The sequence below is a fragment of the Petromyzon marinus genome, unplaced genomic scaffold (genome assembly GCF_048934315.1).
Source record: "Petromyzon marinus isolate PM22_M1 ecotype Great Lakes invasive population unplaced genomic scaffold, UKy_Petmar_22M1.pri1.0 PM_G_Scaffold_60, whole genome shotgun sequence".
NCBI classification, from domain to species: Eukaryota; Metazoa; Chordata; class Hyperoartia; order Petromyzontiformes; family Petromyzontidae; genus Petromyzon; species Petromyzon marinus.
The window spans coordinates 645,000-672,646 of record NW_027423014.1 but is presented as its reverse complement, the minus strand read 5'-3'; the positions used below and the strand labels follow the sequence as shown (position 1 = coordinate 672,646).

Here is a 27,647-nt window from a genome sequence, read left to right as displayed (position 1 = left end):
TCATCTAGAATCCCCCTACAAATCAAACGCATTGTTGAGGAAATGCTGTTAGCAAGCACCTATTACGGGGTTCGCGGCGAAACCAGGGGGTGGTGGAGCCAGCACCATGCTCGGCCACCTTTGTCTCCCCAGTGCTGATGTGTTCGCATCGTGCGGGGTGCTCATTAACTTTTGCAGTGAATGAGTATTTTACTGAATACTTTCAAGTAAGCTCTTATACAGTACGAATTGGAAACGGCAATAACGAATCTCGACGTTTCAGCTACTTTGCCTGCAAGAAATTACGAGAGAACATAAAACATGCAAAATCAACGTATGTTAAATCCACAGACCATGCTCAATCCCTGGTGTGTGTTAAATCCACAGACCATGCCCAACCCATAGCGTGTGTTAAATCCACAGACCATGCCCAACCCATAGCGTGTGTTAAATCCACAGACCATACTCAATCCCTGGTGTGTGTTAAATCCACAGACCTGTGTTAAATCCACAGACCATGCCCAACCCATAGCATGTGTTAAACTCACAGACCATGCCCAACCCATAGCGTGTGTTAAATCCACAGACCATGCCCAACCCATAGCGTGTGTTAAATCCACAGACCATACTCAATCCCTGGTGTGTGTTAAATTTTAGTATTTGGGTGCTACAAATTTCCACATACACTGCTTCGTTGAGCTATCAGTTATGTCCAGATGGCTTTTGAAAAAGAGCTATATAACTCAGCAGGCCTTACCTGGTAGAATAAAACATAGTTTTAAATCGTGTTTTTACAGTCGCTGCTAAACCCAAACATATTACATCTACAGACCATACCCACCCTACAGCCTGTGTTCAAACCACAGACCATGCTCAACCGATGAAGTGTGTTCAATCCACAGACCATGGTTAACCCATGCAGTGTGATCAATCCACAGACCATGCACAACCCTTAGCGTGTGTTAAATCCACAGACCATGCCCAACCCATAGCGTGTGTTAAATCCACAGACCATGTCCAATCCATTGCGTGTGTTAAATCCACAGACCTGTGTTCAATCCACCGACCATGATCAACCCATAGCGTGTGTTAAATCCACAGACCATGCCCAACCCATAGCGTGTGTTAAATCCATAGACCATGTCCAATCCATAGCGTGTGTTAAATCTACAGACCTGTGTTCAATCCACAGACCATGCCCAACCCATAGCGTGTGTTAAATCCACAGACCATGTCCAATCCATTGCGTGTGTTAAATCCACAGACCTGTGTTCAATCCACCGACCATGATCAACCCATATCGTGTGTTAAATCCATAGACCATGTCCAATCCATAGCGTGTGTTAAATCTACAGACCTGTGTTCAATCCACAGACCATGCCCAACCCATAGCGTGTGTTAAATCCACAGACCATGTCCAATCCATAGCGTGTGTTAAATCTACAGACCTGTGTTAAATCCACAGACCATACCCAAACCATAGCGTGTGTTAAATTTATAGACCATGTCCAATCCATAGCGTGTTAAATCTACAGACCTGTGTTCAATCCACAGACCATGCCCAACCCATAGCATGTGTTAAATCCACAGACCATACCCAAACCATAGCGTTTGTTAAATCCACAGACAATGCCCAACCCATAGCGTGTGTTAAATCAACAGACCATACCCAAACCATAGCGTTTGTTAAATCCACAGACCATGCCCAACCCATAGCGTTTGTTAAATCCACAGACCATGCCCAACCCACAGCGTGTGTTAAATCCACAGACCATACCCAAACCATAGCGTGTGTTAAATCCACAGACCATGTCCAATCCATAGCGTGTGTTAAATCCACCGACCTGTGTTCAATCCGCCGACCATGCCCAACCCATAGCGTGTGTTAAATCCACAGACCATACCCAACCCATAGCGTGTGTTAAATCCACAGACCATACCCAACCCACAGCGTGTGTTAAATCCACAGACCATACCCAACCCATAGTGTGTGTAAAAATCCACAGACCATACCCAACCCATAGCGTGTGTTAAATCCACAGACCATGCCCAACCCATAACGTGTGTTAAATTCACAGACCATGCCCAACCCATACCGTGTGTTAAATCCACCGACCATGCCCAACCCATAGCGTGTGTTAAATCTACAGACCATACTCAATCCCTGGTGTGTGTTAAATTTTAGTATTTGGGTGCTATAAATTTCCACATACACCGCTTCGTTGAGCTATCAGTTATGTCCAGATGGCTTTTGAAAAAGCTATATAACTCAGCAGGCCTTACCTGGTAGAATAAAACATAGTTTTAAATCGTGTTTTTACAGTCGCTGCTAAACCCAAAGCATATTACATCTACAGACCATACCCACCCTACAGCCTGTGTTCACACCACAGACCATGCTCAACCCATGAAGTGTGTTCAATCCACAGACCATGGTTAACCCATGCAGTGTGTTCAATCCACAGACCATGCACAACCCTTAGCGTGTGTTAAATCCACAGACCATGCCTAACCCATAGCGTGTGTTAAATCCACAGACCATGTCCAATCCATTGCGTGTGTTAAATCCACAGACCTGTGTTCAATCCACCGACCATGATCAACCCATAGCGTGCTTTAAATCCACAGACCATGTCCAATCCATAGCGTGTGTTAAATCTACAGAACTGTGTTCAATCCACAGACCATGCCCAACCCATAGCGTGTGTTAAAACCACAGACCATGTCCAATCCATAGCGTGTGTTAAATCTACAGACCTGTGTTAAATCCACAGACCATACCCAAACCATAGCGTGTGTTAAATTTATAGACCATGTCCAATCCATAGCGTGTTAAATCTACAGACCTGTGTTCAATCCACAGACCATGCCCAACCCATAGCATGTGTTAAATCCACAGACCATACCCAAACCATAGCGTTTGTTAAATCCACAGACCATGCCCAACCCATAGCGTGTGTTAAATCCACAGACCATACCCAAACCATAGCGTTTGTTAAATCCACAGACCATGCCCAACCCATAGCGTGTGTTAAATCAACAGACCATACCCAAACCATAGCGTTTGTTAAATCCACAGACCATGCCCAACCCATAGCGTTTGTTAAATCCACAGACCATGCCCAACCCACAGCGTGTGTTAAATCCACAGACCATACCCAAACCATAGCGTGTGTTAAATCCACAGACCATGTCCAATCCATAGCGTGTGTTAAATCCACCGACCTGTGTTCAATCCGCCGACCATGCCCAACCCATAGCGTGTGTTAAATCCACAGACCATACCCAACCCATAGCGTGTGTTAAATCCACAGACCATACCCAACCCACAGCGTGTGTTAAATCCACAGACCATACCCAACCCATAGCGTGTGTAAAAATCCACAGACCATACCCAACCCATAGCGTGTGTTAAATCCACAGACCATGCCCAACCCATAACGTGTGTTAAATTCACAGACCATGCCCAACCCATAGCCTGTGTTAAATCCACAGACCATGCCCAACCCATAGCATGTGTTAAATCCACAGACCATACTCAATCCCTGGTGTGAGTTAAATTTTAGTATTTGGGTGCAATAAATTTCCACATACACCGCTTCGTTGAGCTATCAGTTATGTCCAGATGGCTTTTGAAAAAGCGCTATATAACTCAGCAGGCCTTACCTGGTAGAATAAAACATAGTTTTAAATCGTGTTTTTACAGTCGCTGCTAAACCCAAAGCATATTACATCTACAGACCATACCCACCCTACAGCCTGTGTTCAAACCACAGACCATGCTCAACCCATGAAGTGTGTTCAATCCACAGACCATGGTTAACCCATGCAGTGTGTTCAATCCACAGACCATGCACAACCCTTAGCGTGTGTTAAATCCACAGACCATGCCCAACCCATAGCGTGTGTTAAATCCACAGACCATGTCCAATCCATTGCGTGTGTTAAATCCACAGACCTGTGTTCAATCCACCGACCATGATCAACCCATAGCGTGTGTTAAATCCACAGACCATGTCCAATCCATAGCGTGTGTTAAATCTACAGACCTGTGTTCAATCCACAGACCATGCCCAACCCATAGCGTGTGTTAAATCCACAGACCATGTCCAATCCATAGCGTGTGTTAAATCTACAGACCTGTGTTAAATCCACAGACCATACCCAAACCATAGCGTGTGTTAAATTTATAGACCATGTCCAATCCATAGCGTGTCAAATCTACAGACCTGTGTTCAATCCACAGACCATGCCCAACCCATAGCATGTGTTAAATCCACAGACCATACCCAAACCATAGCGTTTGTTAAATCCACAGACCATGCCCAACCCATAGCGTGTGTTAAATCCACAGACCATACCCAAACCATAGCGTTTGTTAAATCCACAGACCATGCCCAACCCATAGCGTGTGTTAAATCAACAGACCATACCCAAACCATAGCGTTTGTTAAATCCACAGACCATGTCCAATCCATAGCGTGTGTTAAATCCACCGACCTGTGTTCAATCCGCCGACCATGCCCAACCCATAGCGTGTGTTAAATCCACAGACCATATCCAACCCATAGCGTGTGTTTAATCCACAGACCATACCCAACCCACAGCGTGTGTTAAATCCACAGACCATACCCAACCCATAGCGTGTCTAAAAATCCACAGACCATACCCAACCCATAGCGTGTGTTAAATCCACAGACCATGCCCAACCCATAACGTGTGTTAAATTCACAGACCATGCCCAACCCATAGCGTGTGTTAAATCCACAGACCATGCCCAACCCATAGCGTGTGTTAAATCCACAGACCATACTCAATCCCTGGTGTGTGTTAAATTTTAGTATTTGGGTGCTATAAATTTCCACATACACCGCTTCGTTGAGCTATCAGTTATGTCCAGATGGCTTTTGAAAAAGAGCTATATAACTCAGCAGGCCTTACCTGGTAGAATAAAACAGTTTTAAATCGTGTTTTTACAGTCGCTGCTAAACCCAAAGCATATTACATCTACAGACCATACCCACCCTACAGCCTGTGTTCAAACCACAGACCATGCTCAACCCATGAAGTGTGTTCAATCCACAGACCATGGTTAACCCATGCAGTGTGTTCAATCCACAGACCATGCACAACCCTTAGCGTGTGTTAAATCCACAGACCATGCCCAACCCATAGCGTGTGTTAAATCCACAGACCATGTCCAATCCATTGCGTGTGTTAAATCCACAGACCTGTGTTCAATCCACCGACCATGATCAACCCATAGCGTGTGTTAAATCCACAGACCATGTCCAATCCATAGCGTGTGTTAAATCTACAGACCTGTGTTCAATCCACAGACCATGCCCAACCCATAGCGTGTGTTAAATCCACAGACCATGTCCAATCCATAGCGTGTGTTAAATCTACAGACCTGTGTTAAATCCACAGACCATACCCAAACCATAGCGTGTGTTAAATTTATAGACCATGTCCAATCCATAACGTGTTAAATCTACAGACCTGTGTTCAATCCACAGACCATGCCCAACCCATAGCATGTGTTAAATCCACAGACCATACCCAAACCATAGCGTTTGTTAAATCCACAGACCATGCCCAACCCATAACGTGTGTTAAATCCACAGACCATACCCAAACCATAGCGTTTGTTAAATCCACAGACCATGCCCAACCCATAGCGTGTGTTAAATCAACAGACCATACCCAAACCATAGCGTTTGTTAAATCCACAGACCATGCCCAACCCATAGCGTTTGTTAAATCCACAGACCATGCCCAACCCACAGCGTGTGTTAAATCCACAGACCATACCCAAACCATAGCGTGTGTTAAATCCACAGACCATGCCCAACCCATAGCGTGTGTTAAATCCACAGACCATACCCAACCCATAGCGTGTGTTAAATCCACAGACCATACCCAACCCACAGCGTGTGTTAAATCCACAGGCCATACCCAACCCATAGCGTGTGTAAAAATCCACAGACCATACCCAACCCATAGCGTGTGTTAAATCCACAGACCATGCCCAACCCATAGCGTGTGTTAAATCTACAGACCATACTCAATCCCTGGTGTGTGTTAAATTTTAGTATTTGGGTGCTATAAATTTCCACATACACCGCTTCGTTGAGCTATCAGTTATGTCCAGATGGCTTTTGAAAAAGAGCTATATAACTCAGCAGGCCTTACCTGGTAGAATAAAACATAGTTTTAAATCGTGTTTTTACAGTCGCTGCTAAACCCATAGCATATTACATCTACAGACCATACCCACCCTACAGCCTGTGTTCAAACCACAGACCATGCTCAACCCATAAAGTGTGTTCAATCCACAGACCATGGTTAACCCATGCAGTGTGTTCAATCCACAGACCATGCACAACCCTTAGCGTGTGTTAAATCCACAGACCATGCCCAACCCATAGCGTGTGTTAAATCCACAGACCATGTCCAATCCATAGCGTGTGTTAAATCTACAGACCTGTGTTCAATCCACAGACCATGCCCAACCCATAGCGTGTGTTAAATCCACAGACCATGTCCAATCCATAGCGTGTGTTAAATCTACAGACCTGTGTTAAATCCACAGACCATACCCAAACCATAGCGTGTGTTAAATTTATAGACCATGTCCAATCCATAGCGTGTTAAATCTACAGACCTGTGTTCAATCCACAGACCATGCCCAACCCATAGCATGTGTTAAATCCACAGACCATACCCAAACCATAGCGTTTGTTAAATCCACAGACCATGCCCAACCCATAGCGTGTGTTAAATCCACAGACCATACCCAAACCATAGCGTTTGTTAAATCCACAGACCATGCCCAACCCATAGCGTGTGTTAAATCAACAGACCATACCCAAACCATAGCGTTTGTTAAATCCACAGACCATGTCCAATCCATAGCGTGTGTTAAATCCACCGACCTGTGTTCAATCCGCCGACCATGCCCAACCCATAGCGTGTGTTAAATCCACAGACCATATCCAACCCATAGCGTGTGTTTAATCCACAGACCATACCCAACCCACAGCGTGTGTTAAATCCACAGACCATACCCAACCCATAGCGTGTGTAAAAATCCACAGACCATACCCAACCCATAGCGTGTGTTAAATCCACAGACCATGCCCAACCCATAACGTGTGTTAAATTCACAGACCATGCCCAACCCATAGCGTGTGTTAAATCCACAGACCATGCCCAACCCACAGCGTGTGTTAAATCCACAGACCATACCCAAACCATAGCGTGTGTTAAATCCACAGACCATGCCCAACCCATAGCGTGTGTTAAATCCACAGACCATACCCAACCCATAGCGTGTGTTAAATCCACAGACCATAACCAACCCACAGCGTGTGTTAAATCCACAGGCCATACCCAACCCATAGCGTGTGTAAAAATCCACAGACCATACCCAACCCATAGCGTGTGTTAAACCCACAGACCATGCCCAACCCATAGCGTGTGTTAAATCCACAGACCATGTCCAATCCATTGCGTGTGTTAAATCCACAGACCTGTGTTCAATCCACCGACCATGATCAACCCATAGCGTGTGTTAAATCCACAGACCATGTCCAATCCATAGCGTGTGTTAAATCTACAGACCTGTGTTCAATCCACAGACCATGCCCAACCCATAGCGTGTGTTAAATCCACAGACCATGTCCAATCCATAGCGTGTGTTAAATCTACAGACCTGTGTTAAATCCACAGACCATACCCAAACCATAGTGTGTGTTAAATTTATAGACCATGTCCAATCCATAGCGTGTCAAATCTACAGACCTGTGTTCAATCCACAGACCATGCCCAACCCATAGCATGTGTTAAATCCACAGACCATACCCAAACCATAGCGTTTGTTAAATCCACAGACCATGCCCAACCCATAGCGTGTGTTAAATCCACAGACCATACCCAAACCATAGCGTTTGTTAAATCCACAGACCATGCCCAACCCATAGCGTGTGTTAAATCAACAGACCATACCCAAACCATAGCGTTTGTTAAATCCACAGACCATGTCCAATCCATAGCGTGTGTTAAATCCACCGACCTGTGTTCAATCCGCCGACCATGCCCAACCCATAGCGTGTGTTAAATCCACAGACCATATCCAACCCATAGCGTGTGTTTAATCCACAGACCATACCCAACCCACAGCGTGTGTTGAATCCACAGACCATACCCAACCCATAGCGTGTGTAAAAATCCACAGACCATACCCAACCCATAGCGTGTGTTAAATCCACAGACCATGCCCAACCCATAACGTGTGTTAAATTCACAGACCATGCCCAACCCATAGCGTGTGTTAAATCCACAGACCATGCCCAACCCATAGCGTGTGTTAAATCCACAGACCATACTCAATCCCTGGTGTGTGTTAAATTTTAGTATTTGGGTGCTATAAATTTCCACATACACCGCTTCGTTGAGCTATCAGTTATGTCCAGATGGCTTTTGAAAAAGAGCTATATAACTCAGCAGGCCTTACCTGGTAGAATAAAACAGTTTTAAATCGTGTTTTTACAGTCGCTGCTAAACCCAAAGCATATTACATCTACAGACCATACCCACCCTACAGCCTGTGTTCAAACCACAGACCATGCTCAACCCATGAAGTGTGTTCAATCCACAGACCATGGTTAACCCATGCAGTGTGTTCAATCCACAGACCATGCACAACCCTTAGCGTGTGTTAAATCCACAGACCATGCCCAACCCATAGCGTGTGTTAAATCCACAGACCATGTCCAATCCATTGCGTGTGTTAAATCCACAGACCTGTGTTCAATCCACCGACCATGATCAACCCATAGCGTGTGGTAAATCCACAGACCATACCCAAACCATAGCGTTTGTTAAATCCACAGACCATGCCCAACCCATAGCGTGTGTTAAATCAACAGACCATACCCAAACCATAGCGTTTGTTAAATCCACAGACCATGCCCAACCCATAGCGTTTGTTAAATCCACAGACCATGCCCAACCCACAGCGTGTGTTAAATCCACAGACCATACCCAAACCATAGCGTGTGTTAAATCCACAGACCATGCCCAACCCATAGCGTGTGTTAAATCCACAGACCATGCCCAACCCATAGCGTGTGTTAAATCCACAGACCATACCCAACCCATAGCGTGTGTTAAATCCACAGACCATACCCAACCCACAGCGTGTGTTAAATCCACAGGCCATACCCAACCCATAGCGTGTGTAAAAATCCACAGACCATACCCAACCCATAGCGTGTGTTAAATCCACAGACCATGCCCAACCCATAACGTGTGTTAAATTCACAGACCATGCCCAACCCATAGCGTGTGTTAAATCCACCGACCATGCCCAACCCATAGCGTGTGTTAAATCAACAGACCATACTCAATCCCTGGTGTGTGTTAAATTTTAGTATTTGGGTGCTATAAATTTCCACATACACCGCTTCGTTGAGCTATCAGTTATGTCCAGATGGCTTTTGAAAAAGAGCTATATAACTCAGCAGGCCTTACCTGGTAGAATAAAACATAGTTTTAAATCGTGTTTTTACAGTCGCTGCTAAACCCATAGCATATTACATCTACAGACCATACCCACCCTACAGCCTGTGTTCAAACCACAGTCCATGCTCAACCCATAAAGTGTGTTCAATCCACAGACCATGGTTAACCCATGCAGTGTGTTCAATCCACAGACCATGCACAACCCTTAGCGTGTGTTAAATCCACAGACCATGCCCAACCCATAGCGTGTGTTAAATCAACAGACCATACCCAAACCATAGCGTTTGTTAAATCCACAGACCATGTCCAATCCATAGCGTGTGTTAAATCCACCGACCTGTGTTCAATCCGCCGACCATGCCCAACCCATAGCGTGTGTTAAATCCACAGACCATATCCAACCCATAGCGTGTGTTTAATCCACAGACCATACCCAACCCATAGCGTGTGTAAAAATCCACAGACCATACCCAACCCATAGCGTGTGTTAAATCCACAGACCATGCCCAACCCATAACGTGTGTTAAATTCACAGACCATGCCCAACCCATAGCGTGTGTTAAATCCACAGACCATGCCCAACCCATAGCGTGTGTTAAATCCACAGACCATACTCAATCCCTGGTGTGTGTTAAATTTTAGTATTTGGGTGCTATAAATTTCCACATACACCGCTTCGTTGAGCTATCAGTTATGTCCAGATGGCTTTTGAAAAAGAGCTATATAACTCAGCAGGCCTTACCTGGTAGAATAAAACATAGTTTTAAATCGTGTTTTTACAGTCGCTGTTAAACCCAAAGCATATTACATCTACAGACCATACCCACCCTACAGCCTGTGTTCAAACCACAGACCATGCTCAACCCATGAAGTGTGTTCAATCCACAGACCATGGTTAACCCATGCAGTGTGTTCAATCCACAGACCATGCACAACCCTTAGCGTGTGTTAAATCCACAGACCATGCCCAACCCATAGCGTGTGTTAAATCCACAGACCATGTCCAATCCATTGCGTGTGTTAAATCCACAGACCTGTGTTCAATCCACCGACCATGATCAACCCATAGCGTGTGTTAAATCCACAGACCATGTCCAATCCATAGCGTGTGTTAAATCTACAGACCTGTGTTCAATCCACAGACCATGCCCAACCCATAGCGTGTGTTAAATCCACAGACCATGTCCAATCCATAGCGTGTGTTAAATCTACAGACCTGTGTTAAATCCACAGACCATACCCAAACCATAGCGTGTGTTAAATTTATAGACCATGTCCAATCCATAACGTGTTAAATCTACAGACCTGTGTTCAATCCACAGACCATGCCCAACCCATAGCATGTGTTAAATCCACAGACCATACCCAAACCATAGCGTTTGTTAAATCCACAGACCATGCCCAACCCATAGCGTGTGTTAAATCCACAGACCATACCCAAACCATAGCGTTTGTTAAATCCACAGACCATGCCCAACCCATAGCGTTTGTTAAATCCACAGACCATGCCCAACCCACAGCGTGTGTTAAATCCACAGACCATACCCAAACCATAGCGTGTGTTAAATCCACAGACCATGCCCAACCCATAGCGTGTGTTAAATCCACAGACCATACCCAACCCATAGCGTGTGTTAAATCCACAGACCATAACCAACCCACAGCGTGTGTTAAATCCACAGGCCATACCCAACCCATAGCGTGTGTAAAAATCCACAGACCATACCCCACCCATAGCGTGTGTTAAATCCACAGACCATACCCAAACCATAGCGTGTGTTAAATTTATAGACCATGTCCAATCCATAACGTGTTAAATCTACAGACCTGTGTTCAATCCACAGACCAGGCCCAACCCATAGCATGTGTTAAATCCACAGACCATACCCAAACCATAGCGTTTGTTAAATCCACAGACCATGCCCAACCCATAGCGTGTGTTAAATCCACAGACCATTCCCAAACCATAGCGTTTGTTAAATCCACAGACCATGCCCAACCCATAGCGTGTGTTAAACCAACAGACCATACCCAAACCATAGCGTTTGTTAAATCCACAGACCATGCCCAACCCATAGCGTTTGTTAAATCCACAGACCATGCCCAACCCACAGCGTGTGTTAAATCCACAGACCATACCCAAACCATAGCGTGTGTTAAATCCACAGACCATGCCCAACCCATAGCGTGTGTTAAATCCACAGACCATACCCAACCCATAGCGTGTGTTAAATCCACAGACCATAACCAACCCACAGCGTGTGTTAAATCCACAGGCCATACCCAACCCATAGCGTGTGTAAAAATCCACAGACCATACCCAACCCATAGCGTGTGTTAAATCCACAGACCATGCCCAACCCATAACGTGTGTTAAATTCACAGACCATGCCCAACCCATAGCGTGTGTTAAATCCACCGACCATGCCCAACCCATAGCGTGTGTTAAATCTACAGACCATACTCAATCCCTGGTGTGTGTTAAATTTTAGTATTTGGGTGCTATAAATTTCCACATACACCACTTCGTTGAGCTATCAGTTATGTCCAGATGGCTTTTGAAAAAGAGCTATATAACTCAGCAGGCCTTACCTGGTAGAATAAAACATAGTTTTAAATCGTGTTTTTACAGTCGCTGCTAAACCCATAGCATATTACATCTACAGACCATACCCACCCTACAGCCTGTGTTCAAACCACAGACCATGCTCAACCCATAAAGTGTGTTCAATCCACAGACCATGGTTAACCCATGCAGTGTGTTCAATCCACAGACCATGCACAACCCTTAGCGTGTGTTAAATCCACAGACCATGCCCAACCCAAAGCGTGTGTTAAATCTACAGACCATGTCCAATCCATTGCTTGTGTTAAATCCACAGACCTGTGTTCAATCCACTGACCATGATCAACCCATAGCGTGTGTTAAATCCACAGACCATGTCCAATCCATAGCGTGTGTTAAATCTACAGACCTGTGTTCAATCCACAGACCATGCCCAACCCATAGCGTGTGTTAAATCCACAGACCATGTCCAATCCATAGCGTGTGTTAAATCTACAGACCTGTGTTAAATCCACAGACCACACCCAAACCATAGCGTGTGTTAAATTTATAGACCATGTCCAATCCATAGCGTGTTAAATCTACAGACCTGTGTTCAATCCACAGACCATGCCCAACCCATAGCATGTGTTAAATCCACAGACCATACTCAATCCCTGGTGTGTGTTAAATTTTAGTATTTGGGTGCTATAAATTTCCACATACACCGCTTCGTTGAGCTATCAGTTATGTCCAGATAGCTTTTGAAAAAGAGCTATATAACTCAGCAGGCCTTACCTGGTAGAATAAAACATAGTTTTAAATCGTGTTTTTACAGTCGCTGCTAAACCCAAACATATTACATCTACAGACCATACCCACCCTACAGCCTGTGTTCAAACCACAGACCATGGTTAACCCATGCAGTGTGTTCAATCCACAGACCATGCACAACCCTTAGCGTGTGTTAAATCCACAGACCATGCCCAACCCATAGCGTGTGTTAAATCCACAGACCATGTCCAATCCATTGCGTGTGTTAAATCCACAGACCTGTGTTCAATCCACCGACCATGATCAACCCATATCGTGTGTTAAATCCATAGACCATGTCCAATCCATAGCGTGTGTTAAATCTACAGACCTGTGTTCAATCCACAGACCATGCCCAACCCATAGCGTGTGTTAAATCCACAGACCATGTCCAATCCATTGCGTGTGTTAAATCCACAGACCTGTGTTCAATCCACCGACCATGATCAACCCATATCGTGTGTTAAATCCATAGACCATGTCCAATCCATAGCGTGTGTTAAATCTACAGACCTGTGTTCAATCCACAGACCATGCCCAACCCATAGCGTGTGTTAAATCCACAGACCATGTCCAATCCATAGCGTGTGTTAAATCTACAGACCTGTGTTAAATCCACAGACCATACCCAAACCATAGCGTGTGTTAAATTTATAGACCATGTCCAATCCATAGCGTGTTAAATCTACAGACCTGTGTTCAATCCACAGACCATGCCCAACCCATAGCATGTGTTAAATCCACAGACCATACCCAAACCATAGCGTTTGTTAAATCCACAGACCATGCCCAACCCATAGCGTGTGTTAAATCAACAGACCATACCCAAACCATAGCGTTTGTTAAATCCACAGACCATGCCCAATCCATAGCGTTTGTTAAATCCACAGACCATGCCCAACCCACAGCGTGAGTTAAATCCACAGACCATACCCAAACCATAGCGTGTGTTAAATCCACAGACCATGTCCAATCCATAGCGTGTGTTAAATCCACCGACCTGTGTTCAATCCGCCGACCATGCCCAACCCATAGCGTGTGTTAAATCCACAGACCATACCCAACCCATAGCGTGTGTTAAATCCACAGACCATACCCAACCCACAGCGTGTGTTAAATCCACAGACCATACCCAACCCATAGCGTGTGTAAAAATCCACAGACCATGGTTAACCCATGCAGTGTGTTCAATCCACAGACCATGGTTAACCCATGCAGTGTGTTCAATCCACAGACCATGCACAACCCTTAGCGTGTGTTAAATCCACAGACCATGCCCAACCCATAGCGTGTGTTAAATCCACAGTCCATGTCCAATCCATTGCGTGTGTTAAATCCACAGACCTGTGTTCAATCCACCGACCATGATCAACCCATAGCGTGTGTTAAATCCACAGACCATGTCCAATCCATAGCGTGTTAAATCTACAGACCTGTGTTCAATCCACAGACCATGCCCAACCCATAGCATGTGTTAAATCCACAGACCATACCCAAACCATAGCGTTTGTTAAATCCACAGACCATGCCCAACCCATAGCGTGTGTTAAATCAACAGACCATACCCAAACCATAGCGTTTGTTAAATCCACAGACCATGCCCAATCCATAGCGTTTGTTAAATCCACAGACCATGCCCAACCCACAGCGTGAGTTAAATCCACAGACCATACCCAAACCATAGCGTGTGTTAAATCCACAGACCATGTCCAATCCATAGCGTGTGTTAAATCCACCGACCTGTGTTCAATCCGCCGACCATGCCCAACCCATAGCGTGTGTTAAATCCACAGACCATACCCAACCCATAGCGTGTGTTAAATCCACAGACCATACCCAACCCACAGCGTGTGTTAAATCCACAGACCATACCCAACCCATAGCGTGTGTAAAAATCCACAGACCATGGTTAACCCATGCAGTGTGTTCAATCCACAGACCATGGTTAACCCATGCAGTGTGTTCAATCCACAGACCATGCACAACCCTTAGCGTGTGTTAAATCCACAGACCATGCCCAACCCATAGCGTGTGTTAAATCCACAGTCCATGTCCAATCCATTGCGTGTGTTAAATCCACAGACCTGTGTTCAATCCACCGACCATGATCAACCCATAGCGTGTGTTAAATCCACAGACCATGTCCAATCCATAGCGTGTGTTAAATCTACAGACCTGTGTTCAATCCACAGACAATGCCCAACCCATAGCGTGTGTTAAATCCACAGACCATGTCCAATCCATAGCGTGTGTTAAATCTACAGACCTGTGTTAAATCCACAGACCATACCCAAACCATAGCGTGTGTTAAATTTATAGACCATGTCCAATCCATAGCGTGTTAAATCTACAGACCTGTGTTCAATCCACAGACCATGCCCAACCCATAGCATGTGTTAAATCCACAGACCATGCCCAAACCATAGCGTTTGTTAAATCCACAGACCATGCCCAACCCATAGCGTTTGTTAAATCTACAGACCATGCCCAACCCACAGCGTGTGTTAAATCCACAGACCATACCCAAACCATAGCGTGTGTTAAATCCACAGACCATGTCCAATCCATAGCGTGTGTTAAATCCACCGACCTGTGTTCAATCCGCCGACCATGCCCAACCCATAGCGTGTGTGAAATCCACAGACCATACCCAACCCATAGCGTGTGTTAAATCCACAGACCATACCCAACCCACAGCGTGTGTTAAATCCACAGACCATACCCAACCCATAGCGTGTGTAAAAATCCACAGACCATACCCAACCCATAGCGTGTGTTAAATCCACAGACAATACCCAACCCATAGCGTGTGTTAAATCCAGTAAGCGGGGATGCATGCAGGCTTGAGAGCAACTCGTAAACAATGTCATTTTTTTCCTCCCTTAAAGCACTTCTATTCAATGGTTTCTCTAGAGTTTTTACAGTGATAAATACTAAAGCCGTGAATGTTCACCGTTTGCAGACTTCATGAAGGGAGTGGTGGACTCCGAGGACCTTCCCCTCAACATCTCGCGTGAGATGCTGCAGCAGGGCAAAATCCTCAAGGTGATCCGCAAGAACATCGTCAAGAAGTCCATGGAGCTGTTCGCGGAGCTCGCCGAGGACAAAGATAACTACAAGAAGTTCTATGAGCAGTTCTCCAAAAACATCAAGGTGGATGCTCTCACCATTTGCCGAATTTCTGCAGCGGTGTGGATTTGAATATTTTGCGATTCGTGCTTTTCCCGTCGTTCAGTTCGTCAGGGGGAAATCTGACCCTGTCGCTCTGCCTTTTATCGTTATTCCCCACAGCTGGGAATCCACGAGGACTCTCAGAACCGGAAGAAGCTGGCGGAGCTGCTCCGCTACCATACGTCCATGTCGGGCGAGGACATGTGCTCGCTGAAGGACTACGTGTCTCGAATGAAAGAAAACCAGAAGCACATCTACTACATCACCGGTGCGGGCAGACACGCACGTGCCAACAGCACCACACGCGCCACGACACCACACTCCATGGCACCACACACGCACTGCTGCACGACACACGCTGCTCTTCACACAGCCTGCTAGCACTTCCTGGCTAAGAACGTTGCCCAAGTATTGAATTTAAGTGTAGACTGTACAAGTAATCTAATTGTGAAGCTTTGCAGACTGTTAATCGTCCCTCGGTCTATAAATAGCATTCCACTTTGTGGTTGTTAACAGTGGTTCTCCTTTAGATTAGTCTTCGCCAAAGGAATTTGGAATGGGACTGTAAACGGGAGATGAGCATCGTCGCGATGCTCATTTGAGCGGGAATTTGCCAAACCGTTAGACGAGGCCGTGGTGCCGGAAGGCTAATTTGTGAACCGCGATTTAGCTCGCAGGCGAGTCAAAAGCGCAAGTGGCCAACTCTGCGTTTGTGGAGCGCGTGCGCAAGCGTGGCCTGGAGGTGGTGTACATGGTGGAGCCCATCGATGAGTACTGCGTGCAGCAGCTGAAGGAGTTTGACGGGAAGACCCTCGTCTCCGTCACCAAGGAGGGCATGGAGCTTCCGGAAGATGAGGAAGAGAAAAAGAGACAGGAGGAGGCCAAGGCCAAGTTTGAGAATCTCTGCAAGGTGGTCAAGGAGATCCTGGAGAAGAAGGTGGAGAAGGTGAGCACTCGGCAGGACTTGTGATGTGAACCTGTCTGGGGTGGGGAGCCACCCCCAAACTGAAACTAAATTATTTTTAGCTTACCAGGCAAGGCCCACTGAGCTATACAGCTCTTAGAAGCGATCTGGCCACAAATGATAGCCCAATGAAGTGGCTTATCATGTGGAAATTTCTAGGAGCTATATACTCTCGATGCATGTTTCTAAATGTGGAGAGAACAACCGGAGGTACTGGAGAAAAATCCATGTGACCACGGGGAGAACATGCAAACTCCAAATATCCAGGTGTCAGGACTGGGATCGAACCCACGACCTGTATACCAGGCGAGGTAGTTAACATCTCAACACTGCGGCACCCAGTTCCTACCTCGCTGTGCTTGTTATAATTCAATGTAGAGTAGGTTTATGGTTGATGCAGCACTCCATCCAGTCACTTATTCAACGATGGTCAGTCCCCTCATCAATCTTCATGTTTACATTGACGACCCCCCTCAACCCCCCCCAACCAACCCCTCCCCTCAACTCCCGCTAACCTATTCTCAGCTCTTTCAGACAGCAAACATTAATTTTTCGTCTTCCCCCTCCTCTTTTCAGAACATAGATGGACTTGTCCTTCTAAATAAACTGCCAAATCACTGCCCGTGATGCTAACGGTTTTTTGGTTTTTTTTAAAAGAAATAAAACACCCGTTTAGAAATAAATAAATACCGACACTTCTTTCAAATGTTTCTTGCCATTGCTTTTCACACCTGATGATGACCGTTTGTGTTATGGTCGAAACGTCGTGAGAATTTTTATTGTTTTGTATATATTTTATTATTTTATTGTTTCCCTTCAACGTGACTTTACCGAAAGAGCTAAGAATATGAATTACTGCAGTCACGAAAGCTTTAAATAAAAATTCCCCCTTACCTCTCCACGCAACGCCTCTCACCACCCCCCTCAAACCCCCCCAACCAACCCCTCCCCTCACCACCCCCCTAAAACCCCCCAACCAACCCCTCCCCTCACCAAACCCCTCACCAAACCCCTCCCCTCACCAAACCCCTCAAACCCCCCTAACCAACCCCTCCCCTCACCAAACCCCTCCCCTCACCAAACCCCTCCCCTCACCAAACCCCTCCCCTCACCAAACCCCTCCCTCACCAAACCCCTCCCCTCACCAAACCCCTCAAACCCCCATAACCAACCCCTCCCCTCACCAAACCCCTCCCCTCACCAAACCCCTCCCTCACCAAACCCCTCCCCTCACCAAACCCCCCTAACCAACCCCTCCCCTCACCAAACCCCTCCCTCACCAAAACCCTCCCCTCACCAAACCCCTCACCAAACCCCTCACCAAACCCCTCACCAAACCCCTCCCCTCACCTAAGCCGCGCCCCTTCTTCCTGTCGTGCCCTTTTCCGGTGGGTAGGCCACGTGACGCCGTTTTGAACTGTTCAGTTTATTAACTGGGAGACGACTAACGGGCCAGCGGAGCCGGGCGAGCGAGGGGAGTGAGAAGAAGAGGAAGAAGAGGAGAGAGGAGGAGGAAGGAGAGGAGGAGGAAGGAGAGAAGAGTGGCGGCGATGTCGGCGCGGCGCTGCGAGGTGACGGTGCGCGGCGCCGTGAGCCAGCGGAGCCTTGGCGCCCTGGTCTGGGAGATCTTCGCTCACGCCCTGTACCAGCGCGGCCAGCTGCCGCTTCCCTACCCGCAGCTGCTGCACTTCCACAGCCACCTGGTGAGGGGAGTGGTGAGGTGGGGGTGGAGTGTTCAGGGGTGGAGTGTTCAGGGGTGGAGTGTGCAGGGTGGAGTGTTCAGGGGTGGAGTGTTCAGGGGTGGAGTGTTCAGGGTGGAGTGTTCAGGGGTGGAGTGTGCAGGGTGGAGTGTTCAGGGGTGGAGTCTGCAGGGGTGGAGTGTTCAGGGGTGGAGTGTTCAGGGGTGGAGTGTTCAGGGGTGGAGTCTGCAGGGGTGGAGTCTGCAGAGGTGGAGTGTGCAGGGTGGAGTGTTCAGGGGTGGAGTGTGCAGGGGTGGGGTGTTCAGGGGTGGAGTGTTCAGGGGTGGAGTGTGCAGGATGGAGTGTTCAGGGGTGGAGTTTTCAGGAGTGGAGTGTTCAGGGGTGGAGTGTTCAGGGGTGGAATGTGCAGGGTGGAGTGTTCAGGGGTGGAGTGTTCAGGGGTGGAGTGTGCAGGGGTGGAGTGTTCAGGGGTGGAGTGTGCAGGGGTGGAGTGTTCAGGGGTGGAGTGTGCAGGGGTGGAGTGTTCAGGGGTGGAGCGTGCAGGGGTGGAGTATGCAGGGTGGAGTGTTCAGGGGTGGAGTGTGCAGGGTGGAGTGTTCAGGGGTGGAGTCTGCAGGGTGGAGTGTTCAGGGGTGGAGTCTGCAGGGGTGGCGTGTTCAGGGGTGGAGTGTTCAGGGGTGGAGTGTGCAGGGTGGAGTGTTCAGGGGTGGAGTCTGCAGGGTGGAGTGTTCAGGGGTGGAGTCTGCAGGGGTGGCGTGTTCAGAGGTGGAGTATTCAGGGGTGGAGTGTGCAGGGGTGGAGTGTTCAGGGGTGGAGTCTGCAGGGGTGGAGTGTGCTGGGTGGAGTGTTCAGGGGTGGAGAGTGCAGGGGTGGAGTGTTCAGGGGTGGAGTGTGCAGGGGTGGCGTGTTCAGGGGTGGAGTGTGCAGGGGTGGAGTGTTCAGGGGTGGAGTGTGCAGGGGTGGAGTGTTCAGGGGTGGAGTGTGCAGGGGTGGCGTGTTCAGGGGTGGAGTGTGCAGGGGTGGAGTGTTCAGGGGTGGAGTGTGCAGGGGTGGCGTGTTCAGGGGTGGAGTGTGCAGGGGTGGAGTGTGCAGGGGTGGAGTGTGCAGGGGTGTAGGCTTTGAGGGTTCAGCAATTTGGGTTTCGGTGTGTGGGCGCAAGGTCACCGATTGGTTTAGACCTGACCCCGGGTCGTGTGTGGAGGCGGAGCGGCTGTGGACGCGAAGGGTGGACACGAGCGGGCTACATTCGACATGAAATTAAGGTTTTAATAATTTCGGTGATGTTTATACAGTAATAGAAATCTCCATATATATAAAAGGCAAAGTTGTGATTGTGTGTCTGTTCGAAATGTTTAGCGTACTTCCCGACATGCAACAAACTGGAAATTTGCCATGTGGGTACTTTCCAGACTGTACACCATGCAAAAATTATAAAAATACACTTTCTTATTTTTCGGAGGGGGGTTGGGGAGCTCAATAATGCATTTATTTTTTGCACGGCAAGTGAGCTGTGATTTCAGTTCTGTCACGTGACCCACGCATGTGGAAGCGTAACGCATTGTAGTGTAGTGGTTAGCGTTGTCTGTGTTTGTGTGTCTGTGTGTGTCTGTGTGTGTGTGGAAGAGTAACGCATTGTAGTGTAGCAGTTAGCGCGCCGCACTACAAACCCGGCGACCCGAGTTCGATTCCCGCTCACGGCCACCACGATTATTTGAACCGGTCCTGGGCCTCCCCTAGGTCGACTCAAACGAGTAACTGGTGTGGTGTGTGAACATCGCCACTGGGGAGACAAAGACGGCCGGGCGTCCCGGGCGCAGCCAGGTAGTCAAGCTAGTGAGATTATAAAAAGTAAAGATACATTTTATCATTATGGCTGGTGTCCTTCACGTGTTAGATGATGCTGTACCCATGGAGTACAGTCGCTGAACTACAGCATCTCTTAAGGACTCGTACATGTGGCGATGGTGGCGAGGTGGCAGTTTAATGTTGGATGGGGTGATAGTCGATGTTGCTGCTGATGTTAAATGTGATGGTGGAGGTGAATGTGATGATGGATAATATGTGCCGGATATAGTGGTGGTGATAGTATGGTGTGACAGGTGACTGTTGCGATGTTTGTGGTAGAGGCCGACCGAAAACGAAACCAGACCGAAAGTTAAAAATTTACTTTCGGCCGAAACCAAAACTATGCCGAAAGAGGCCATTTGCCAACTTTCGGCGCCCAAACCGAATTTCGGTCGGCCTCTAGTTTGTGGTGACGGTGATGGTAGAGGTGGATATATTGATGTGGGACACAACGTAATAATGCTGGACGTGATGTTTATAATATCCGCAATTGCATCTCAGGGCAGCAGTTCTGTTGGTGGCTGAAGACCGTGGCTTTCGTCCTGGTGTGAACGCCTCCCTCCCCTCTTCCCTGCAGGCAGAGGTGCCCCCCAGGTTAAGGCAAGAAGCACGCATGCTGACGGCCCTGCACGAGCTGAGCGGCCACCTGGAGACGCTCTTCTCCCTGTCGCACGTGCCCCGGGTCCTCATCCTGCTAGGGCCGAGCCCCATGTCGCCGCTTGAGCTCTACGAGCTGGACTTCCACGAGCTGGCGCTGGGAGGCAGCGGCGATTCACTGTGCCACGCTCGCTACAGCCGCCACGTGTTTCACTCACTCTTCGTGCAGAATGTGTTTGGCGAGCCGCGCGCTCTGCCTGTCACCTCGGCCACACTGCTGCTGTGGGCGCACAGGGACTGCGGCGTCGACTGGTTCAATCCCAAGCTCAACTACAAGCTGCCCAACCGCGGGAGGAGGGTCGTCGTCGCGTTTAGCAACAGCCTGGAGGAGCCGCTGGGCACGGCCCTCGGCCAGCCATGCGAGAACGACTGCGTGTGGTTCCAGGCCCCTGTGGCCATCAAGGGCGTCCTGGACAGTGGGTCAGGCCAGGGTTAGAGGGGCTGATGGATGGGACCAGCTAGGCCAAAATTCTAGGGATACTGCAAATTTTAATATTACTTATTTCAATATTATATCTGAATCTCCTTCCTTATGGTCAATCAAGGCCAACTATTAAAGATTCTGCCGTAAACGTATTCATCCATTAAATTGCCTAGTCTCACGTTTATATTTGGGGCAGTGCGAATTCACGCGCTACGTGGTTTTAATTTCGGAGCCGCAGTTGCACACAGGAGAGTCTCTGATTCGCAACTTGTGCATCGGGCGTTTGCAACTCGCGTGCTTCGTGTGGGTCCGGGTATGTGCTGCCCCGTTGTTCCCATGGCAGTTGGAAGCCAGGGAAGTCGAGCTGGAATATAGTGCTTGCAAGGGTGTCCAGGGTATGGGGACACTTTAGTACATCGTACGATTCAAGGTCTGCAATAACACAATTTTTTTTGTTCCTGGGTAGTGAGTGTTATTTCCTAATTGCTTATGCCTCAAAAGTACAGAAAATGGCTATTATTCCCCACAAACTTTGCTTTTGTGACCAGGAGAGTGATATTTAGAAATTATCCTATTTTCCAGAACATTCCAGATAGATTCAGTGCTGAGTAAACTTGTAGTAACTTCTAGAACATTCTGGAACTTTCCAGTAATATAAATAGTATAAATACAGGGGCCTTAAGCCCACCAGTTCAGTTTAGTTCCAGCTGCCTAAGTGGATACATATCTGCATTTTTCTGAGATGGCATCAAGAGGCTGCAAGCATCCGGCAGACGCATTTTGCCATGTCTGCGGCCAATTTATCAAGACAAGAGCGAAAAAGTACTCTGTGGAAGCATTACATATACATACACAGATACTCAGCTATTGTGAAAGCCTGGTGGGCCGTTTGCCCATTTCTCCACTAACAAAATTATAAGAGGCTTGCAGAAGTCTAAAGAGTTAAGAAATTGGGGAGTAAATATTTGATATAAAAGGTTCCCGAAAATTGTCGACCCCCCCCCCTCAAAAGCAAAGTATGTGCTTTGGTAACAAAGTTTGTGGGGAATAATAGCCATTTTCTCTACTTTATAGGCATAAGCAATTACGAAATAACACTATCCATTTCCAAAATAACATCACATTGTGATAATCTATACTGATTATGGTTTTTAAAATGTTATTTCCTGATTATTTTGTGAGATAAACTTTGTCATAAAAGTTGTCAATTTGTAGCCGTTACCCACAACATTGGTGCTTTGCAAAATGTCATGCAGAGTAATTGAACAGTGCTGGTTTTCATGATAATGTTAATAGTTCATTTATTTAATAGTTTTTGTTTTCATTTTACCGAAAGCATATACATGGTGAATGTTATATGTTGAAAAGTTTTAATGTTTGCAAGACTCATAGGCTCATGCTGGATGAACTGCAGTGGAAAGAGTTTACCGGTCTTTATTGGCACTGGAAGCCATCAAGGGTATAAAGACTGTCAAGGCAGCAGGCATTCGGACATCTGCACTGAACAGTTAAAGAATGTTGCACTAAAAACAAGGGATTGGCTCTTGAGAATGTTAAATTTCTTTGCTCATACCCAAGACACGGAAGACTTGTCACGTTTCCAAAGCCAGGAAAAGACCCATCTGACCCTAAGAGCGTCTGACCAATGTCCTTGTTCTGCTACCTCTTCAAACTTTTTGAGAGACTTATCTTGAAGCAGCAATCACCTATACTGGAGGAACAACTCTTTCCAGAACAATCTGATTTCCAGCCGCGCAAGTCCTGCACTGGCCAAGTGCTAAACCTCACCCAGTACATAGGAGACGGTTTCAAGAACAACCAAATTACTGGTGTCGCCTTGGTCAACCTATCAGCAGCATATGCCACTTGTTAACCAGATGTGTGTTAAATTTTAGTATTTGGGTGCTATAAATTTCCACATACACCGCTTCGTTGAGCTATCAGTTATGTCCAGATGGCTTTTGAAAAAGAGCTATATAACTCAGCAGGCCTTACCTGGTAGAATAAAACATAGTTTTAAATCGTGTTTTTACAGTCGCTGCTAAACCCAAAGCATATTACATCTACAGACCATACCCACCCTACAGCCTGTGTTCAAACCACAGACCATGCTCAACCCATGAAGTGTGTTCAATCCACAGACCATGGTTAACCCATGCAGTGTGTTCAATCCACAGACCATGCACAACCCTTAGCGTGTGTTAAATCCACAGACCATGCCCAACCCATAGCGTGTGTTAAATCCACAGACCATGTCCAATCCATTGCGTGTGTTAAATCCACAGACCTGTGTTCAATCCACCGACCATGATCAACCCATAGCGTGTGTTAAATCCACAGACCATGTCCAATCCATAGCGTGTGTTAAATCTACAGACCTGTGTTCAATACACAGACCATGCCCAACCCATAGCGTGTGTTAAATCCACAGACCATGTCCAATCCATAGCGTGTGTTAAATCTACAGACCTGTGTTAAATCCACAGACCATACCCAAACCATAGCGTGTGTTAAATGTATAGACCATGTCCAATCCATAGCGTGTTAAATCTACAGACCTGTGTTCAATCCACAGACCATGCCCAACCCATAGCATGTGTTAAATCCACAGACCATACCCAAACCATAGCGTTTGTTAAATCCACAGACCATGCCCAACCCATAGCGTGTGTTAAATCAACAGACCATACCCAAACCATAGCGTTTGTTAAATCCACAGACCATACCCAAACCATAGCGTGTGTTAAATCCACAGACCATGTCCAATCCATAGCGTGTGTTAAATCCACCGACCTGTGTTCAATCCGCCGACCATGCCCAACCCATAGCGTGTGTTAAATCCACAGACCATACCCAACCCATAGCGTGTGTTAAATCCACAGACCATACCCAACCCACAGCGTGTGTTAAATCCACAGACCATACCCAACCCATAGCGTGTGTAAAAATCTACAGACCATACCCAACCCATAGCGTGTGTTAAATCCACAGACCATACCCAACTCATAGTGTGTGCTAATCCACAGACCATACCCAACCCATAGCGTGTGTAAAAATCCACAGACCATACCCAACCCATAGCGTGTGTTCAATCCACAGATCATACCCAACCCATAGCGTGTGTTAAATCCACAGACCATGTCCAACCCATAGCGTGTGTTAAATCCACAGACCATACCCAACCCATAGCTTGTGTTAAATCCACAGACCATACCCAACCCATAGCGTGTGTAAAAATCCACAGACCATACCCAACCCATAGCGTGTGTTAAATCCACAGACCATACCCAACCCATAGCGTGTGTTAAATCCACAGACCATACCCAACCCATAGCGTGTGTAAAAATCCACAGACCATACCCAACCCATAGCGTGTGTTCAATCCACAGATCATACCCAACCCATAGCGTGTGTTAAATCCACAGACCATGTCCAACCCATAGCGTGTGTTAAATCCACAGACCATGCCCAACCAATAAGCGTGTGTTAAATCCACCGACCATGCCCAACCCATAGCGTGTGTTAAATCCACAGACCATGCCCAACCCATAGCGTGTGTTAAATCCACCGACCATGCCCAACCCATAGCGTGTGTTAAATCCACAGACCATACTCAATCCCTGGTGTGTGTTAAATCCACAGACCATGCCCAACCCATAGCGTGTGTTAAATCCACAGACCATGCCCAACCCATCGCGTGTGTTAAATCCACAGACCATGCCCAACCCATAGCGTGTGTTAAATCCACAGACCATGCCCAACCCATAGCGTGTGTTAAATCCACAGACCATACCCAACCCATAGCGTGTGTAAAAATCCACAGACCATACCCAACCCATAGCGTGTGTTAAATCCACAGACCATGTCCAATCCATAGCGTGTGTTAAATCCACAGACCATACTCAATCCCTGGTGTGTGTCAAATCCACATACCATGTCCAATCAATAGCGTGTGTTAAATCCACAGACCATGCCCAACCCATAGCGTGTGTTAAATCCACAGACCATACCCAACCCATAGCGTGTGTAAAAATCCACAGACCATACCAAACCCACAGCGTGTGTTAAATCCACAGACCATGCCCAACCCATAGCGTGTGTTAAATCCACAGACCATGCCCAACCCATAGCGTGTGTTAAATCCACCGACCATGCCCAACCCATAGCGTGTGTTAAATCCACAGACCATACTCAATCCCTGGTGTGTGTTAAATCCACAGACCATGCCCAACCCATAGCGTGTGTTAAATCCACAGACCATGCCCAACCCATCGCGTGTGTTAAATCCACAGACCATGCCCAACCCATAGCGTGTGTTAAATCCACAGACCATGCCCAACCCATAGCGTGTGTTAAATCCACAGACCATACCCAACCCATAGCGTGTGTAAAAATCCACAGACCATACCCAACCCATAGCGTGTGTTAAATCCACAGACCATGTCCAATCCATAGCGTGTGTTAAATCCACAGACCATACTCAATCCCTGGTGTGTGTCAAATCCACATACCATGTCCAATCAATAGCGTGTGTTAAATCCACAGACCATGCCCAACCCATAGCGTGTGTTAAATCCACAGACCATACCCAACCCATAGCGTGTGTAAAAATCCACAGACCATACCAAACCCACAGCGTGTGTTAAATCCACAGACCATGCCCAACCCATAGCGTGTGTTAAATCCACAGACCATGTCCAACCCATAGCGTGTGTTAAATCCACAGAGCATACCAACCCATAGCGTGTGTTAAATCCACAGACCATACTCAATCCCTGGTGTGTGTTAAAATACACAGAGCATACTGGCCTTAGAGAACACCGCTCGAGCACGTGTGTGCCACTGTTGTCGAGTGCCCGCCACAACAATCCATCTCCCCAGCCCGCCGCGGGCTGCCTGCCACACGGCACAATGGAGCCGAACTGCGGCGAACAGAGCGCCCAGTGAGGCCCGGCGAGCCCGTGTCCCCGTACTGCTCGCGGCCCGGTGAACAGCACAAAGACCCCGCTAGCTGGAGCCACGGGCCACGATGACCGCCGGGCGTGTGGCTCCGCTTCACGTGAGCCCGTGTTGCGGCTACTTCTAGAAGCGTCCTCGGTCGGGGTTCTTAGGGTTCGCCGTAGTGGAGTGATTCACGCCGACACGCAAAGGGCTCCGCAATGTGGAGTGGGATACCGACGCGTTCCGACTCAACGCGTGCCAAGACCGAACTCAGCAGTGGATTCAAACGAAGGTCACAAAGAAGAATGCCCGTAAAATAAAATAGTTATGTTTTCTGTTACACGTTTAGTAGTCTATGGGTAATGTTTTTACCATTACATTCCATCGGCATTGCTGGTACCACGATAGTCTATGGGCATTACTGACACACCACGGTAGTCTATGGGCATTACTGTGATACACCACGATAGTCTATGGGCATTACTGTGATACACCACGATAGTCTATGGGCATTACTGTGATACACCACGATAGTCTATGGGCATTACTGTGATACACCACGATAGTCTATGGGCATTACTGTGATACACCACGGTAGTCTATGGGCATTACTGTGATACACCACGGTAGTCTATGGGCATTACTGTGATACACCACGATAGTCTATGGGCATTACTGTGACACACCACGGTAGTCTATGGGCATTACTGTGATACACCACGATAGTCTATGGGCATTGCTGTGATACACCACGATAGTCTATGGGCACGTGGAAGCGAAAGCGCTTTGAGAATTCTCGAGAGCGAGGGGGCGGGGCTTTGAGAATTCTCGAGAGCGAGGGGGCGGGGCTTTTAGAATTCTCGAGAGCGAGGGGGCGGGGCTTTGAGAATTCTCGCGAGCGAGGGGGCGGGGCTTTGAGAATTATTGAGAGCGAGGGGGCGAGGCTTTGATAATTATCGAGAGCGAGGGGGCGGGGTTTCGCGAAACTTCCACCAATCACCGGAGCACGCCGGGGCGAGACCCCCGCCCGCGTCTTCTCGAAATTTCGCGTTCGCTATAAGCAGCGGCGCCGGCAGCCGC

The 27,647-nt window shown here is 47.4% G+C and overlaps 2 protein-coding genes across 2 annotated transcripts; both read left to right on the top strand.

The window, feature by feature from the left end:
- Nucleotides 1–15,817: 15,817 nt before the first annotated feature.
- LOC142919522 (heat shock protein HSP 90-alpha-like) lies at nt 15,818–17,362 on the top strand. Its single transcript, XM_076062460.1, has 3 exons — nt 15,818–16,018; nt 16,157–16,304; nt 16,714–17,362. The coding sequence occupies exons 1-3, from the start codon at nt 15,833–15,835 to the stop codon at nt 17,004–17,006; spliced, it is 627 nt and encodes a 208-aa protein (XP_075918575.1). The 5' UTR covers nt 15,818–15,832; the 3' UTR covers nt 17,007–17,362.
- Nucleotides 17,363–18,383: 1,021 nt separating this feature from the next.
- Nucleotides 18,384–23,550, top strand: LOC142919521 (MAD2L1-binding protein-like). The gene is made up of 2 exons (XM_076062459.1): nt 18,384–18,703; nt 21,123–23,550. The coding sequence occupies exons 1-2, from the start codon at nt 18,551–18,553 to the stop codon at nt 21,636–21,638; spliced, it is 669 nt and encodes a 222-aa protein (XP_075918574.1). The 5' UTR covers nt 18,384–18,550; the 3' UTR covers nt 21,639–23,550.
- Nucleotides 23,551–27,647: the final 4,097 nt, after the last annotated feature.